The sequence below is a fragment of the Nicotiana sylvestris genome, chromosome 3 (genome assembly GCF_000393655.2).
Source record: "Nicotiana sylvestris chromosome 3, ASM39365v2, whole genome shotgun sequence".
NCBI classification, from domain to species: domain Eukaryota; kingdom Viridiplantae; phylum Streptophyta; class Magnoliopsida; order Solanales; family Solanaceae; genus Nicotiana; species Nicotiana sylvestris.
This window is the reverse complement of record NC_091059.1, coordinates 50501499-50518122: the sequence shown is the minus strand read 5'-3', so window position 1 is coordinate 50518122 and position 16624 is coordinate 50501499. Positions and strand designations below refer to the sequence as shown.

The 16624-nt window shown below is 40.2% G+C and overlaps 1 protein-coding gene across 1 annotated transcript; it reads left to right on the top strand.

Moving 5' to 3' along the window:
- The first annotated feature begins 1321 nt into the window (after positions 1–1321).
- LOC138887334 (uncharacterized) lies at positions 1322–3049 on the top strand. Its single transcript, XM_070169069.1, has 3 exons — positions 1322–2214; positions 2305–2371; positions 2519–3049. Exons 1-3 carry the CDS (start codon positions 1322–1324, stop codon positions 3047–3049), a joined length of 1491 nt encoding a protein of 496 aa, XP_070025170.1.
- Positions 3050–16624: the final 13575 nt, after the last annotated feature.

Below are 16624 nucleotides of genomic sequence, written 5' to 3'. Positions count from 1 at the left end.
GTAAGAGTAGCACAAGTTAGTTGAGTAAATCCTTTGCAATTGAGTCATTTTAAAGTGGCTTGTAATAGGTTCTTTACAAGTTAGTGAAGTTAAAAGCCCACAGATGTAGGTCGTGGTTTTTTTATCCCCTTGTGTGGGATTTTTCCACGTAAATATCCTCTGCCTTATTTACATACTATTTTATTAGCATTCTCAGCAGAATCTTGTAGAGGACCAGGTACTCTACTATTTGGTGGACTCATACAAACTAACAATTGATATCAGAGCGGGTTTATCCTATCAGGCTAACACCAAGGTAGGATCCTCATGGCTACCCCACCAAATTTGGAAGAAGGTCAATCTATATACCGACCACCCAAGTTCAATGGACAATACTATGGGTGGTGGAAAGCAAGAATGCACGATTTTATCATGGTTGAGGATTGTGAGCTATGAGATATCATATTCGATGGTCTTTATGTTCCAACCAGAGTACTAGAGGAACTTCCATTTTCAATGGCAAAAACCAGCAAAGAGTACACTGAATTAGACAAGATAGTTGTGGAGAAGAATTTTCGTGCCAAGAAAATTCTAGTATATGGAATAGGACCTGAAGAGTACAATAGAATTTCCACCTGTGACACTGCCAAGAAGATATGAGAAGCTTTGCAAACAGCTCATGAGGGAACTACTCTTGCTATGAGATATCATATGCGATGGTCCTTATGTTCCAACCAGAGTACTAGAGGAACTTCCATTTTCAATGGCAAAAACCAGCAAAAAGTACACTGAAGCAGACAAGCTAGCTGTGGAGAAGAATTTTCGTGCCAAGAAAATTCTAGTATGTGGAATAGGACATGAAGAGTACAATAGAATCTCCACTTGTGACACTGCCAAAGAGATATGGGAAGCTTTGCAAACAGCTCATGAGAGAACTACACAAGTACAACAATCTAAGATGACATGCTCACTACCGAGTATGAACTCTTCAAAATAAGGGACGATGAATCCATTCAAGATATGCATACGAGATTCACTTCCATTATAAATGAGTTACACTCCCTTGATGAAATCATTCCCAGAAACAAGCTAGTAAGGAAAATCATCAGCTTTCTGCCTAGCTCCTAGGAAACAAAGTGAATGTCATTACTGAATCAAAGGACTTACAAGAGCTGAACATAGAAGAGCTGATCGGAAACTTGAAGACCTATGAGTTGAAGAAAAAGATAAACAGTGAAAGAAGAGAACCAAAAAGGGAAAAGAACCTGGTACTTAAAGATGATTACAATGATTCAAGTGAGGAAGACAGTGACATGGCTTCCTAACCAAAAAATTTCAGAAGATGGTCAGAAGAAATGGAGAAATGCTAAAAAGGGACATTTCTATCAGACCAAGAAACTGTGATCTTTGTTACAAGTGTGGAAAGCCTGGACACTTCATGAAAGACTGTCCTATCCTAAAGCAAGAATTTTCCAAGAACCATCATGAGAAAACAACTAAGACGAACACGGTTCCTGTCAAGGACTTCAAGAGAAAAAGATCTGCTGACAATATGATGAGACATGCTTTTGCAGCATGGGGGGATTCATCTAGTGAGTCTGAAGATAAACCTGATACTGGTGATAGTTCCATGATAGCAGTTGAAGGCGAAAAGACAGGATATGACTCAGCTTTTGCTTTGATAGCTCAATCAGATGATGATGAAGACAATGGCAACAAAGAGGTAAACTTCAGGGATGTTCAGAGAAATTTGAAATCCTATTCTCCAAAAAAACTCATGTCTTTAGCTGATGTTTTAATCACTACTTTTCATAGTCTTGTGGAGGATAGGAATTCTTTGACATTAGAATTAGGAGAATCTGAACAAACTAGAGACGACTTAGTGGCTGTAGTTACTGACCATAAGAAAACCATTAAAACCCTCAGAAAAGAAAAGAGTGATCTGTTGACAGAAATTGCATACCTAAGGGAAACAATAGTGAAACCATGGACTAAGTCAAAACCTGAAAGTTCTAATAAGGGAAAGGTGATAGCAAGTGAGGAACACATTAGGCTTGAAAATGAGGTGAAAGCTATGAGATTTAGGATGTCTGGTGAAATTGAGAAAAACGAGCTTCTCCATACTAATCTGGAAAGAGTAAAGAATGATTTTGAAAAGTCCCTAAAGTGGACCTGGTCCTCAGAAGCTACCACTGCCTTGCATACTAATAATTGTGAAAACATGCAGGGAGCAGGGTTCCAAAGGGAGAAAACTCCTCACAACCCTCACAGTAAGTACGTCACTGTCTTTGATAACTAGCCTTGTACCCGATGTGGGAACATTAGGCGCTTCAAGGAAGATGTCCAGGCCAAGAATCAACTAGTTCAGAAAAACAAAGTGTTTGCTGAAACGGTGACTACAAAAGAGGGACCAGGTTCCACTCACAAAAAATGCATATTACCTGCATGGACTAAGAGAACACTTATTCATACTCTTGCTTACTACAAGGGACCTAAACTTGTTTTGGTTCCTAAAACTAACTCCTAATCTCTTGTGCAGAGAACAGTGAAAGGAAGTGGTCAACAATGGTTCATGGATAGTGGGTATTCAAAACACATGACTAGGAACACCACAGACTTTCTTTCACTAAAAGCCTTGCAAAAAGGGAGTGTATCCTTTGGCAATGGCAAAAAGGGGTACATTCTTGGAGTTGGAAAAGTCGGGAAATCACTTACTCGTTCTATTGAAAATGTGTACAATGTAAATGGCCTTAAGTACAGTCTCTTGAGTATTTCTCAAATTTATGATAAAGGAAACAAGGTCGAATTCTTGTCCAAAATATGTACAGTCACTGATCTTGTGACCGGTGAAATAGTACTTATGGCCAAAAGATACAAGAACATTTATGTCGTTGATTTCAAGTCCTTACAGAATGGTGATCTGAGTTGTCTGAAAGCTATTGATGATGAAGCTAAACTATGGCACAAAAGACTGGGCCATGCAAATTTTTCTCTTTTGAACAAACTAATTCAGAAGGACCTGGTCCATGGTCTGCCTATGTCACAATTCAAGATGCAAAAAAGTCTGTGATGCCTGTGCTAGAGGAAAACATGTGAAGTCCTCTATTAAGCCTAAAAGAGATGTGAGCACCTCAAAGCCACTAGAGCTTCTTCATATGGATCTGTGTGGACCTATGAGAGTGCAAAACAGAGGAGAAAAAAGATATATTTTCATAATAGTAGATGACTACTCTAGATTCACATGGACTCCATTTCTCAGAACCAAAGATGAAACTATTGAGGTATTTGTGGCCTTTGTGAAGAAAATCCAGGTGAAGATGTAATCTAGAGTTGCTTGCATTAGATAAGATCATGGGACAGAATTTGACAATGTCAAATTTGATGAATTCTGCAATGAAAATGGCATCACACACAACTTCTCAGCTCCCAGAACTCCTCAGCAAAATGAAGTAGTATAAAGGAAGAATAGAACTCTGGAGGAAATGGCAAGAACAATGTTGATCGACAGTGGAATTGCAAAGAACTTCTGGGCTGAAGCTGTCAATACCGCTTGATACTTGGTGAACAGGTGCATGATCAGATCACTTCTAAACAAAACCCCGTATAAACTGTTGAATGAAAGGAAACCCAAGCCGACTCACCTAAGAACATATGAGTGCAAATGCTATGTTCTCAACAATGGAAATGATCAGCTTGGTAAATTTGATGCCAAGAGTGATGAAGGAATATTTATGGGCTACTCTTCTCAAAGCAACGCTTACAAGATATATAATAAGCGGACTCAATATGTTGAGGAAGGTGTTCATGTTATTTTTGATGAATCTTATCCATCATTTATGAAGAATGCTGAGGAAGATCAAGATGGAGAACCCTCACTAGTTCCTAGTGAAATCATTAACATGACAAATGGAAAGGCAGATATGATGAGTCACGTAAAGGAGCCAAATGAGGACAACGCTGCTTCATCTTCAACAGAACCAAGCACTTCAATTACAACTACTAAAGCTGAAGAAAGAGTGGTTGATGCAGTTCAGGGAACTCCACTAGCACCTGAGAGAATGGTAGAGGAAAATTATCCAAACATATCTTTCTCCTCCCAGAATGAACCTCGGGCGTCTAACTGGAGACACCAAAGCTCTCATCCAATAGCCAACATTATCACTCCTCTAGATTCTGGAGTACAAACTAGATTAAGAGCTAGAAATTCACTTGCCTTCTCAACCTTTCTCTCCCAGATAGAACCCAAAAAATATCAAGGAAGCTTTGAAAGATGCAGATTAGATTACAGCCATGCAAGACGAGCTACATTAGTTTGAGAGAAACAATGTGTGGCACCTGGTACCTAGACCCCCATATTGAACCATTATAGGAACCAGGTGAGTATTCAGAAACAAGCTCGATGAACATGGAATTACCACAAGAAACAAGGCCAGGCTAATGGTCCAAGGCTACAATCAGGAGGAAGGTATTGACTATGATGAAACGTTTGCTCCAGTGGCTCGCATGGAAGCTATTAGAATTCTAATCGCTTTTGCATCACATATGGAATTCACCTTGTTCCAAATAGATGTCAAGAGTGCATTTTTGAATAGACTCCTTAAGGAAGAAGTCTATGTGAAGCCACCCCCAGGGTTTGAATGTCATGAGCACCCTGAATATGTGTTTAAACTGGACAAAGCTCTGTACGAGTTAAAGCAGGCTCCTCGAGCTTGGTATGAAAGATTGTCAAAGTTCCTCCTGGAAAATGGTTTTAAAAGAGGAAAAATTGACAACGCTCTTTTCTTAAAGAAACGAGGAAGGAACCTGCTCATTGTTCAAGTTTATGTTGATGATATTATTTTTGGAGAAACAGCTGATTCTCTGTGTGAAAAATTTGCAAAACTCATGAGAAGTAAATTTGAAATGAGCATGATGGGGGAGCTGAAGTTCTTCTTGGGTCTTCAAGTAAAACAATCCTCAAAGGGTATATCCATTTGTCAGCAAAAATACATCAGGGAGCTCTTGAAGAGGTTTGACATGGAAGCATCAAAGGTGATAGACACTCCCATTGCTACTGCCATTTGACTGGACATGGATGAAACTGGATCTCCTATGAATCAAACCATGTATAGAGGCATTATTGGGACTCTCCTCCATCTCACTGCCAGTAGACCTGACATTGTTTTCAGTGTAGGGCTATATGCAAGGTTTCAATCAAATCCCAAGGAATCTCACTTGAAGGCTGCCAAAAGAATACTAAGATATCTCAAAGGAACACAGGACCTGGTGCTGTATTATCCATCAGGTGACAATTTTAATCTAATTGGGTATGCTGATGCAGATTATGCAAGTTATCTTGTGGACAAGGAAAACACTTCTGGAATGGCTCACTTCTTAGTTTCATGTCTTAGCTCTTGGGGTGCAAGGAAGCAAAATTCAGTGGCTCTTTCAACAGTTGAAGCTGAATATGTAGCTGCAACATCTTGCTGCACTCAGCTTTTATGGATCAAGCAGCAACTAGAGGACTTTGGGGTACTCACTGAGAGTGTGCCCCTTCTATGTGACAACACCAGTGCACTCAACATGGCCAAGAATCTAGTTCAACACAAAAGGACAAAACATATTGATGTGAGGCATCATTTTCTAAGAGGCAATGTGGAGAAAGGGCTGATATGTATGAAGTTCTGCAGCACAGAAGATCAAATTGTAGACATTTTCACCAAGGCTCTAAGTAGGAAATATTTTGAAAGAAACAGAGTGAAGCTGGGGATTTTAAAGCCAAATTGAGAACCTGATTCCTCTTTATCTGGCTTTTACCTTCAAGAAATAACTATCTCAAAGTACTTTCTGGCCATGTCAAACTCACTTCAATAGCATTGCAGGTAAACACGCATGATGAGTATAGAAGCGATAGATGCAGTGCATGAATGATAAAAGAGGATTGATTCTTTCAAATAAAAAGGTCAAGAACCTGGTTCTTGTACCAAAGGTTAGTAGTTCTGTGCATCCTTTAATACATATCTTAAAAAGGGTACAAAACACAACTGCCATGTCATCAACTTTTCAGATCCTGCTGTCACGTCTCTTTATTTCAAATCATTCCATCTCCCTCTAACATTGCAATTCTCCACGCTTAACCTCCATTTCAGAACCGGTGCCAATTCCTCTTTCTTCATAATTATCCTCTCCTTTTAGAAACCCTATCTTCTTCTCTTCTTAACCATAAGTCTTAGACTAGAATCACCCAAAAAAAGGGATCATCATACCACTTCTTTCAATGGCTGAGACAACTTCCGATCTCCCTGCCACAGTTGTAACTACCACTGATCAATCTATGGAACCTTCCGCTCTCACTAAGCCTTCCTCACCCTCTATTACTCCTACTGCTACAGTCACACCTCCTCCAGTTTCCCAATATCTTCCAAATATATAAACCCTTGAAACTACTGCTCTGTTCTCCCCATCATTTGATGTTCCCACTAGTCACACTCTAAGTGGAGAACGACGTCAAAATCCTGAGGTCACAAAGAGTTCTGCTATCGTTGCCACCGATTCCATAGTGGTGGAAGCACCGGTTTAGGAAGAGAAAAATGTTGTAACCGTGTTTGTGGTATCCGCTGATGGTGTAATGCATGAGATTATATCTCAGAAAAACGAGACACAAAGTGTGGAGGAAGAAGGGGCCATTGTAGCTATTGAAGGGGATACAGTAGCAGATACTACTGGGGCATCACATGAGGAATCTGATCCCTCTCCGGAGGACCCAGGTCAAGGCTCTCATTCCCAGGATAGTGTTATTCCTGCATTCGATGCTGTGCCCCTAGAAATTCAAGCACCTTGAATGAGATCCAGTGATGAAGAAGACCTAGATAATGTGGCTCTTGATGCATTCATAAGTAAGTGGAGGGTTGTGTCCACCCCTGAGTCTGAAATCAAACGACCTACTACCAGGCTTCAAGTTAAAGTGACCTACAATTCTACTCTTCAAAAGATCAAGAAGAGTAGTAAGAAGAAAAGAAGAAAGTTGGTGAAGGGTGGTGTACCTGTAAGTGATGAGGTGATCTCTGTAGTCGAGGTGGAAGAGGAAACCCCAGATGAACCTGGTTCACTTGTTAGACGGTCTTCGAAAAAGACGAAGCCTACTTCAATAGAGAAAGGGTCAATATCTAGGTCTAAGATGAAAGAGGTAGTGAGTGAGTTTTCCATGTCTGATGAGGATGTCCTAGTCAAATCCAAGGGAAAAGGCAAAGTCAGTGGAGAGAAGTTTGGGAAACGCAAGTCTGAATCTTTTGAAGAACCTGTTTTTGTAAAGAAAATGAGAAGTGGAGTAAGCCTTGGCTCTGAGCGCCTGAGGCATCAAAAAGTTCTAATGGGTCGTACGTTTGACCCAGTAATCTCTAAGATGGCTGGAATGCGCCAAATTTTGGAAATGGTCGAGTTTCAATGTTGGGTGCATCTATTTCAAATTGATGCACCTAAGGTATATGAGGAGGAGGTACAAAGTTTCTTTGCTAGCGTCTTTCCATTTGATACTGACCACATTTGTGCTTTGGTCAATAGGGTGGACATCGTCTTTGATGTAAAGTTGCTTGGAGAGATTTTAAAAGTTCCTACAACTGGTATGTCCAGTATAAGAGATGCGTGTTAGTATAACTTCAGAAATGCAGTGGTAAAAGATAATGCTAACCAGAAAGGGGACCAGATCCATAAGAAAGCCCTACTCCCTGTTTACTAGCTGCTGTTTGAATTGGTTAACAAAGTTCTATTGCCTCGAGCTGAAAGGAGGTCAGTGATTTCTAAGTCTGACCTATTCTTGATGGAGCAATTGGACAATTTTACTCCGGTGAGTCTGCTTGCTATTATGATTGAACACATGCAAAAGGTTTCCACTTTCAAAGATGGTAATCATGTCCTTCCCTATGGGTTCCTACTTACTCTAGTGTTCAAATTCTTTAAAGTCCCATTGGGGAAGGGCAAAATGGGGACTAGGAAGCAGACTTTCTCATAGATGACTTTGGAAGAGTGCGAGTGTGTGGAAAAGTATGGGGGGGGGGGGTAGGAAGTACATCAACCATTTCACATCTTATAAATGCTCAGAACAGTACAGCTGAGGAAATTCATCGGTTGAAGGCCAGGAATGCTATCCTAGAAGGTCAGTAAGCCCGAGGGGTTCCGATGTCAAATGATGAAGTGGCTCGTTTGACACAGGAGAATGCTGATCTCAGGGTGCAAGTAGAGAACCATGAAAGCAGAACTGCTCAATGAGCAAAAGTCGGCAAACACCCGAATAGACCTCGTTCTCCAAACACTTGCTGCAGCTACCAAGCCTTTTACTCATAGTGCCCCCTAAGTACCCCTTCAGTGACCAGTTTCTGGATATGTTTGTTATGTTTTTTTTGATGGTTTGGCGGATGTTTTTGTTTTCTTTTTTTGTGTGGTTGGGATGAAACACTACTGCTCCCGTTAACAAGTCCAATGTTGCCTTTCTCTTTTTCAAAGCAGAGGCATATTTAAGCTTTATTAATATCAATCCTCGTTTTATTATGTCAGTACTCTCTTTCTGTGTTCTATTCTCTATCATGATTGTGTGCACATATGTGGCATGAGTTTAACTTAGCTGGACTTCTTTGTGTTGATTATTCTGTTTTTTAATGATGCCAAAAGGGGGAAAAATAATACGGACGACAATCAACTCAGGGGGAACACATGGGGGAACTATTGTTACAATAAGGCATAGTCTTAGGGGGAACCCTGTGTTCCTCTGTTACTTAAACTGGTTCTTACTGCTCTAACTCCACTCTATAAATGTTAAGTTTGTCATCATCAAAAAGGGGAAAATTGATAGGTTTTGAATATTCTTGCCTTATGTTTGATGATCTAACAAACTTACTGTTAAGAACTAGATAGGGAACCTGACCTACTTGAACTATACTGCAAGATTTAACGGATTCCAGCTAAAGGTGAACTACTACAGCTTTAGGAGCTAGGAACCCACACAAGGACTTGATACTCTTGTGGTTTCCTCATAGCAGTACAAAGTCAATTGGACACATCTGGAAATGAAGTGACTGACGGCACTGTTTCTGCCGCACTGCACTATCTCCAGCGCCCACTCATTCTCTAACCAAATAAAGTACTTACATCATTTCAAGTGATGTGATCAAGATGTACCTACAATGAGTTTTATACAAAACATCACTTGAATGTTTCAGTTTCTCATTCAAGCTTCTTGCCAAAACAGAGAAATCTATCCACTCAAGCTTGAAGAACAAAGTTGAACGCAACTACGGACCAGTTCCTAAAATATAGCTTGTTGTTGTCCTAGTTGAGTTGTAACTTTGTTATTGTACTTATTGTATCTCCTAAACTGCTTAGCTAGAAACGTTTGATTAGGAATCCTCTTAGAAATCCATAAACTCCTTGAGTTTATGTTGTGACTGGATTTAGTCTTAAGCAACAGCCTTTGTATTGTAGAGTTACAATATGGCTTGCGGTGAGAGCATCACAAGTTAGAAAAAGCCTTTGTAACTAGGAAGTCACAAAGTGGCTTGTGGTAAGAGTACCACAAGTTAGTTGAGTAAATCCTTTGCAATGGAGTCATTGCAAAGTGGCTTGTAATAGGTTCTTTACAAGTTAGTAAAGTTAAAATACTACAGGTGTAGGTCGTGGTTTTTTATTTTTTTTTTATTTTTTTATGCAAATCCACTAGGCAGGTGCCTAGTGCTAGTTTTATTAATACTAAAAGCAAAAAAGAACCACATAGGAAGAGTACAAATAAGGGGGACAATAGCACCAATAATGTTGCTTCTATGCCTCGGCTATATAATCACTCCTCTACGCCTCACAATGCCCTTATGGCAGCCTCATGTAGAGGAATCATGGTGTAGCTGCCGGCAAAGTCTCACGAGGGCATATAATCTCATAGCCATTTGGATATCTTTCCAAAGGCATAGGTCTAGAGCAACATAAACTGGGCTAAACCTTACCTTACTAATCCTATTGAGGCAAATAAAAAACCTCACCTACTAACAAGCAGGTGAAAAGAAAGAACTAGCTAACACTAGATATTCTATGATCATCACAGAATTTATAACATACTCTATGATAATATTACATAAAACTATGCTAATGTGATGGTAGAATAAGAATATGTAGAAATAACAGTGATGTCCTTTGTTCTCTAATTTTGTGAAGTCTTCAACTTGTAGGCGCTTGTCCTCATCCTCTACCCTTTTTAAAATATCTTCAAAATTCATGCTTTCTTCTTTGAACGAGTGGACTTTGTTGACGTAGTTGGATAAACATGTTTTTGTTTGGCAAACCTCATTGGGAGTCGCCTTATGTTCACATCTTCACTCATCTTGCTGTCCCAATTTTTTTCTCTTTTATGTGTCTTTTTCCTTTTGCCTCTATGCATAGGTGAAAGATCCCCTTTTCTTACTGCCTCTGCCCGGTATTGATTTAGAATATCTTCTTCCTCGCCCTCTTCATATGTATCTCTGCCCACAATCACCGGATTTGGCATGTCTTGAACCATTTCTTGAATTACCACACTGTTTCCATCCTGTTTATTAATCAACGCTGCCTTGTTTTGGTGTTGTGATATGCTTTGCATTTTGTTCCCACTCTTATTCACTCGACCTGTGCTAAACTCAGTAAGATTTAAAGAGCTAACAGGTTTTGAGCTTACCATCGCATCCAATAGCTTTCTATCTTCTACTGAAATATTTGGAGTTGTTGTCATAACTTGTTGCTGCCCAGAATTTGCTGGTGTTGCTGTTCGATCAGCAGTAGGACCAACAGTTAAGTCATTTGGCATATGTTGCTGCTGCACTGCATCCAAAATTGGATTAGTTTCCTCAATTTGCTGCTGCCCAGATTTAAAATTTGCTGCTGCTCGATCATTAGCAGCTGAAACAGTGTGTTTTGTTTGTGTTGCTGCTGTTCGACTCAATGTTCTTGCACCTGAAGCATTGCTGGGGACAAAAACAGGCGCATTGGAATTAAGTTTACTTGGAGTCAATGTGACCTCTTTTGTTGGCACAGATTGTGAGCCAATTGAGAGTAAATCTTCTTCTTCACTCTCTTGATCTGCACCTCCATCAGTTGATTCTCCATCAAAGCCATACTCAGCAGCCCAGTCCTCATCATCATCATGTTCGCGTTGATCTAACCATAGTTTCGAATTAGCTTGTATTATCTCGTTATTATTACCTGTAGAAAGCATTAGTTGGCCTGGTTCACCTCCGTAATCCCCACATGACTCCATTGATTGTGAGGGAACTTCATACACGGATGTGTTCAAGGTCACAATTAGTTGTTTAACCATAGTTGTGTTAACTACCATTGCTGCCTGAGCTTCTTTAATAATTTTTTCCACATGTGGACTAGAAAAATGCAAGGTCGGAGTTGTTGAGCTATGTGCCTGATTGCCTATTAGGTCCTTCACCAAGTTCTTCTTTGAGGCATTTTGTCTAACATCAAATTTTCGGCCAAATTACCACTGCCTTGATGAGCTTTTTCATTGCTGTTGCATGGAACAATTTGTTTGTTCATTGCATCTGCAATTAAGCTTGTTGCATTAAGTCCAACACCATCCTCAGTTGCAAGAATCTCGAAGGCATTTGGGCTGGGAACAATGGAAGTGTCCTTTCGTCGAACACTTAGATTTTTCTGCCCTGCTGTTACCTCATTCTTTGTAGGTGATTTCCTGGGTGTAACTACATTCCAAATCCCCTCCTTTTTGTTTGTGTTATTACCTCTATCACCATCACCCCTATCACCAATTTTGTCTTCTACAGATATGCCCTTTTGTCCAGTCGTTGTACTTGCCAAAATCTGGTCCACAATATTGCTTACATGAGTCTGTTGTGCAGCTGTCAACTGGTTATTTTCAGCTAACCCTTGCAATTGTTTTGCCTCTATGTTGGCAGCCTTTTCACCCTTAGGAGTTCCATCAACTAATTCCACGATTCCTTCATGTCCTTGCCTCACAATAGATTGGATCCATCTATTATGTCAGCCTCCACTTTAACCACTTGTGCAAATACCCCAGCTCGATCATTCTTTGAACCTGTAGCAGTTGCATACTTCAAAACATCTTCCTGTTGTTGTACCTCCTGATGCACCTGTTGACCAATTTTCTTAGAGAGATCTGCTTCCTTAGCATCTACAGCAGTACTCTTGGGGCCTGTACTAGATGCCAAAATAGCTGCAGCACTGGCCAGCTTATCATAGGCCTGTACAATTGGATTCACGACATTAGAAATCCTTGCTAAGGCTATGCTAGCAGGAACATCTCGTGAAGGCTTAGCTGTGCCCTTATCTAATTTGCACCATCACCTACAATGATATCTTTAACTACTCGATTCTTCCCATTCTGATTATTCACATTAACACTTTGTTTTTCTCCTTCAATTTGCAACACTTGTTGATCAACTGCAGTTTCTTTTGCTGTGTCAACTCCTTGTTTACCATCCTTTACTGGAAATCCTTACCTATTTGTCCAGCTCTCTTAGCATTTAAATAGTCCCTTGCATCTCCTTGTAACTTGTCAGCATTAGTAACCTCCATAACAGGCATATCACTGTCCATATTCACCTTCTCTGTCGTCCCTTCTGTTTCAGCTTGTGTTTTCATTACTCGACACACGTTTTCGTCATGCCCTTGATGCTTGCAACACGTGCAATACTTAGGAAGATTGTCATACACTATTTCCTGATAATGCACGACATATTTACCAGTAACTCTATCCACAATCTGAAGCTTAACCTTTTTGGGATGTTTGTCTAAAAGATCAATTATAACTTTAACTCTAGCAGCACTAGGTCTGGTTCTTTGTTGTGTGGCCTTGTCCACAGCAAGAGCTTTTCCAACAGCAGATGCTATAGACAATAACGATCTCTTTGCAAAGAAATTAGGTGGCAAACCTAGTAACGAGATCCAGACGACTGCCATAGAAGTCTCCTCCTTTGGATTAAATCCTAGCGTCCATGGGAATGTTCTGAAGAAGTACTCGTCGCCTTTAGATTTAAGATATCCAGTCGACCTCGAAAGGGACTGAACATAATCACTGAATAAATCAAACCTGACCAACAGGTGAAGAAAATCCAGCTGTCCAACGTTACAGTGACCTTGGACGTCAAATTGTGACAGAAAAATTCTTCGAACCTCCTGTAAATCAGGTTTTCCATAAGAAAATTTAATCACAACTGCCTGATGCAATCCTTCTTCCCTAATGAAGTCATTAACATCCTCCATTGTGAATTCTATCACTGGTTCACCATGATCGATTTTTACGGGAAACAAATCAAATTTTGACGACACTAAGGCAGCTTGTTTTGGTTGAAGTTGTGACGCATAGGTTTGTTTTAAATTATGATTTGGGATTGTTTCTGTATGGATTTGTGTTGCCTCTCCCACAGCCAAAGGCTGGGGAGAGGTCGCAGCAGCCATGTCTGCCCTCGACGAGAAGGATGAACTTAGAGAGAGAAACTAGAGAGAGGAGAGAGCGTTTGAGCGCAGTTCGTGGTTTTTTGACCATCTTGTGTGGGATTTTTAACGTAAAAATCCTCTGCTTTATTTACATATAGAAGATCAGTACTCTAGTATTTGGTGGGCTCATGCAAACCAATAGTTATCATACTTCCAACTAGTAGCAAGAGTTGTAGTTGCCACCTGCATGAGAAAGTCCAATGCTCGAATTGAAAAGTATTACTCTCTCTGTTCAAATTTATTTATTTTACTTTTTCTGATTTTAGTCTATTTCAGAGTGTCACTTGTTATATTTGGTAAGTGTTTTATTTAAATATTTTTATTTTACTTAATGATACTCTGTTATACGTATGATATGGTAGGTTTAATAAGACTATGAGATTCAAAGGGCAATATTTTATATATTGTACATATTTTAGATAAGACTACAAGATTCATAATTCTTCTTTACATTATTAATTTTCACTCCAGTCAAACTAGCGCAAATACAATTGTATAGGATAAATTATGTTCATATTAAATGCTTACATAATAAAATGACATGTGGAGCCGAAGGCAGATGGAAAGCGAGGCAAATGACAGTCAGGTCCGAGGGTAGCAATCTCGTTTGTCCCCGAAGGGAATATTGTTCATAAAGACAAAATAAATGCCTGACACTCGGGTAGCATTTAATGGAGAATATTCTATAGCATTAAGTACGTAGTCCGTTACAGAAGATATGACATTCATTGTCTACCGTTACACATTCTTCAATGCCCCCCATAATTATTATTTAAGAGGGGCTTGATCCTAGGACCTTGTTCCCTAGGAGTAACCATAAATAGTAAGCTCAACAACCATTGTAGAGGGACGAATTTTCTGACAAGTTTATGCTACACACTATTCAAAGCTCAATAATATTTTATCTTCTTGCTTATTAAGATCGTTACTACTGCATCCGGAAGCTCTGCTCCCAGAACCAAGATTCTTGTTGTCTTATCTCGACTTTTACTCTAAGTCTTACATTTTTATTTTATTTATTTATCATTTTAGGATCAAACCGATTCACTTGTCTATAAATCACATATAAATTTAACAGTACCGTTTTATGAGTAAATAGTTTGGCGCCCATTGTGGGACCTAGACAGTTATGTAATTGAGTTGGTCCTTATATCTATTATTAACCTATTTGATTCTTTGTTATTAGCAAAAACCATAGAAAATTGCAGATAACGATATCAACATCGCACACATCGTTGAGACCCAAGGAAATCAGCCTCAGCATGAAGATTTGATCAGTCGCAACAAGGGGGATAAGGCCACGCCGGTCCATAGCGGGCAATATCCACGACATGTTCGAGAGGCAACTCCTGTTGATGCTGAAGAAGAGCACGTCGCTAAAATAACAAGGATCCTGAGGGAGTAATAAAAGGCTATTATGGGCAACCTCTCACTACAGGATCAGGTCATGACGGAGTTGAGGCAAGCATTGTTAGGTGCCTCCAACAACGCAAATGGACGAGGTCCAGTTCCTCCATGTGCTCTCGCAAACCAAATAGCGCAGAGGGTCGACAACAGCGCCCTGATGGGCGAAGTCGGCTTTGATAGGGTCGAGGGAACGGTAGCGGATCTGGTAACAACAATGAGAATGATCCCTTTAAAACCGAACTCATGCAATTTATGAGGGAAATAAACGTATGAACGGATCAAATTCCTGGTGCACCACCAGTATTGAAAGGACGGGACTCAAAGAAATACACTCAGTTGCCGTTCAAACTAAGCGCAACACCAAAATCAATCCCAAAGCGGTTTAATACACCAGACATGCCGAAGTATGATGAGACTTTGGATCCTTAGGAGTACATCACCACCTATACAACAACCATGAAGGGGAACAATTTCGCTTCGCACAAGATCGAGTCAGTCTTACTGAAGAAATTCGGGGAGACCCTCATGAAGGGGGCCCTGACATGGTATTCGCCCTTGCCCGAGCACTCAATATATTCCTTCGAGATGCTCGCGGATTCTTTTATCAAGGCCCATGCTAGAGCCAGAAATGTACAGGCCCAAAAGTCCAACATATTCAGGATTGCACAAGGAGAGTCTGAATTGCTGCTGGAGTTCGTGACCAGATTCCAAAAAGAAAGGATGCTGCTAACGATCGTACCAGATGAATGGGCAGCTGGAGCATTTACTAAAGGGATTAATCCGAGAAGTTCCGATGCTTCCCGAAAATTGAAAGAAAGTCTGCTATAGAGGCAACAACTTGTGCGGATGTTACAATCGGTACAAGTCAAAGATAAAAATTAAAGATGATCAGCTCGGTTTCCTGGCATCAACCAAAAGTCGAGATCGGGAGAAAAATAGGGAGAAATCAAAGGATAATTTTGACACAGATCGACGGTCTTCAAGAGGTTGTTTTTTGACTTATGAAAGAGCTAAAGGACGTGACAGAGGTTTTCGGTTGGAGGATAGATTCGCTACCGATAAGAGAGTTGATCGCGGCCAGAATAATAGATCATTGCAAGTTAAGGAGAAATTGGATTCCCAGGACTCCTCCTACACAGGCTTTCCAAATACAACTTCAACATCAGCGTAGTGGAACTGGTGTCATCGATAAGGAAAATTAAGGAAGCACGTGTCACGACCCAAACTAATGGGCCGCAATGGGCACCCTGTACCTTACTCAACCAAGTACCAACGTAGCGTATCTTTTCGTAGCATACTCTTATATGTAAATGAGATGGAAATACTCAATTTGATATACCCACTTATACATATGACATACGGGCCTATAAGGCCGAAATAATCACTCGTACACTGAACATAGGCCGACAAGGCCATACAATATTTCATTTACATGACATATGTCTATAAGCCTCTAAGAGTACATAAATGTCATACGGCCGAGACAGGGCCCCGGCATACCAATCAATACACATCTAAACCATACTGATCAAACAAGCAACTCCGAAGCAAATGGAGTGCACCAACATCTTCTGCTGAGATGATAGCCTACTTGGAGGGCTCTCGACCTGTCTATCGGGACCTGCGGGCATAAAACGCAACGTCCCCAGGAAAAAAAGGATGCCGGTATGAATAATATACTGAGTATGTAAGGCACATAAATAAGTACATAACAGACATGAAGGAAATATATAGTAAATGGCTCCACCTGTAAGTCTAAATAACT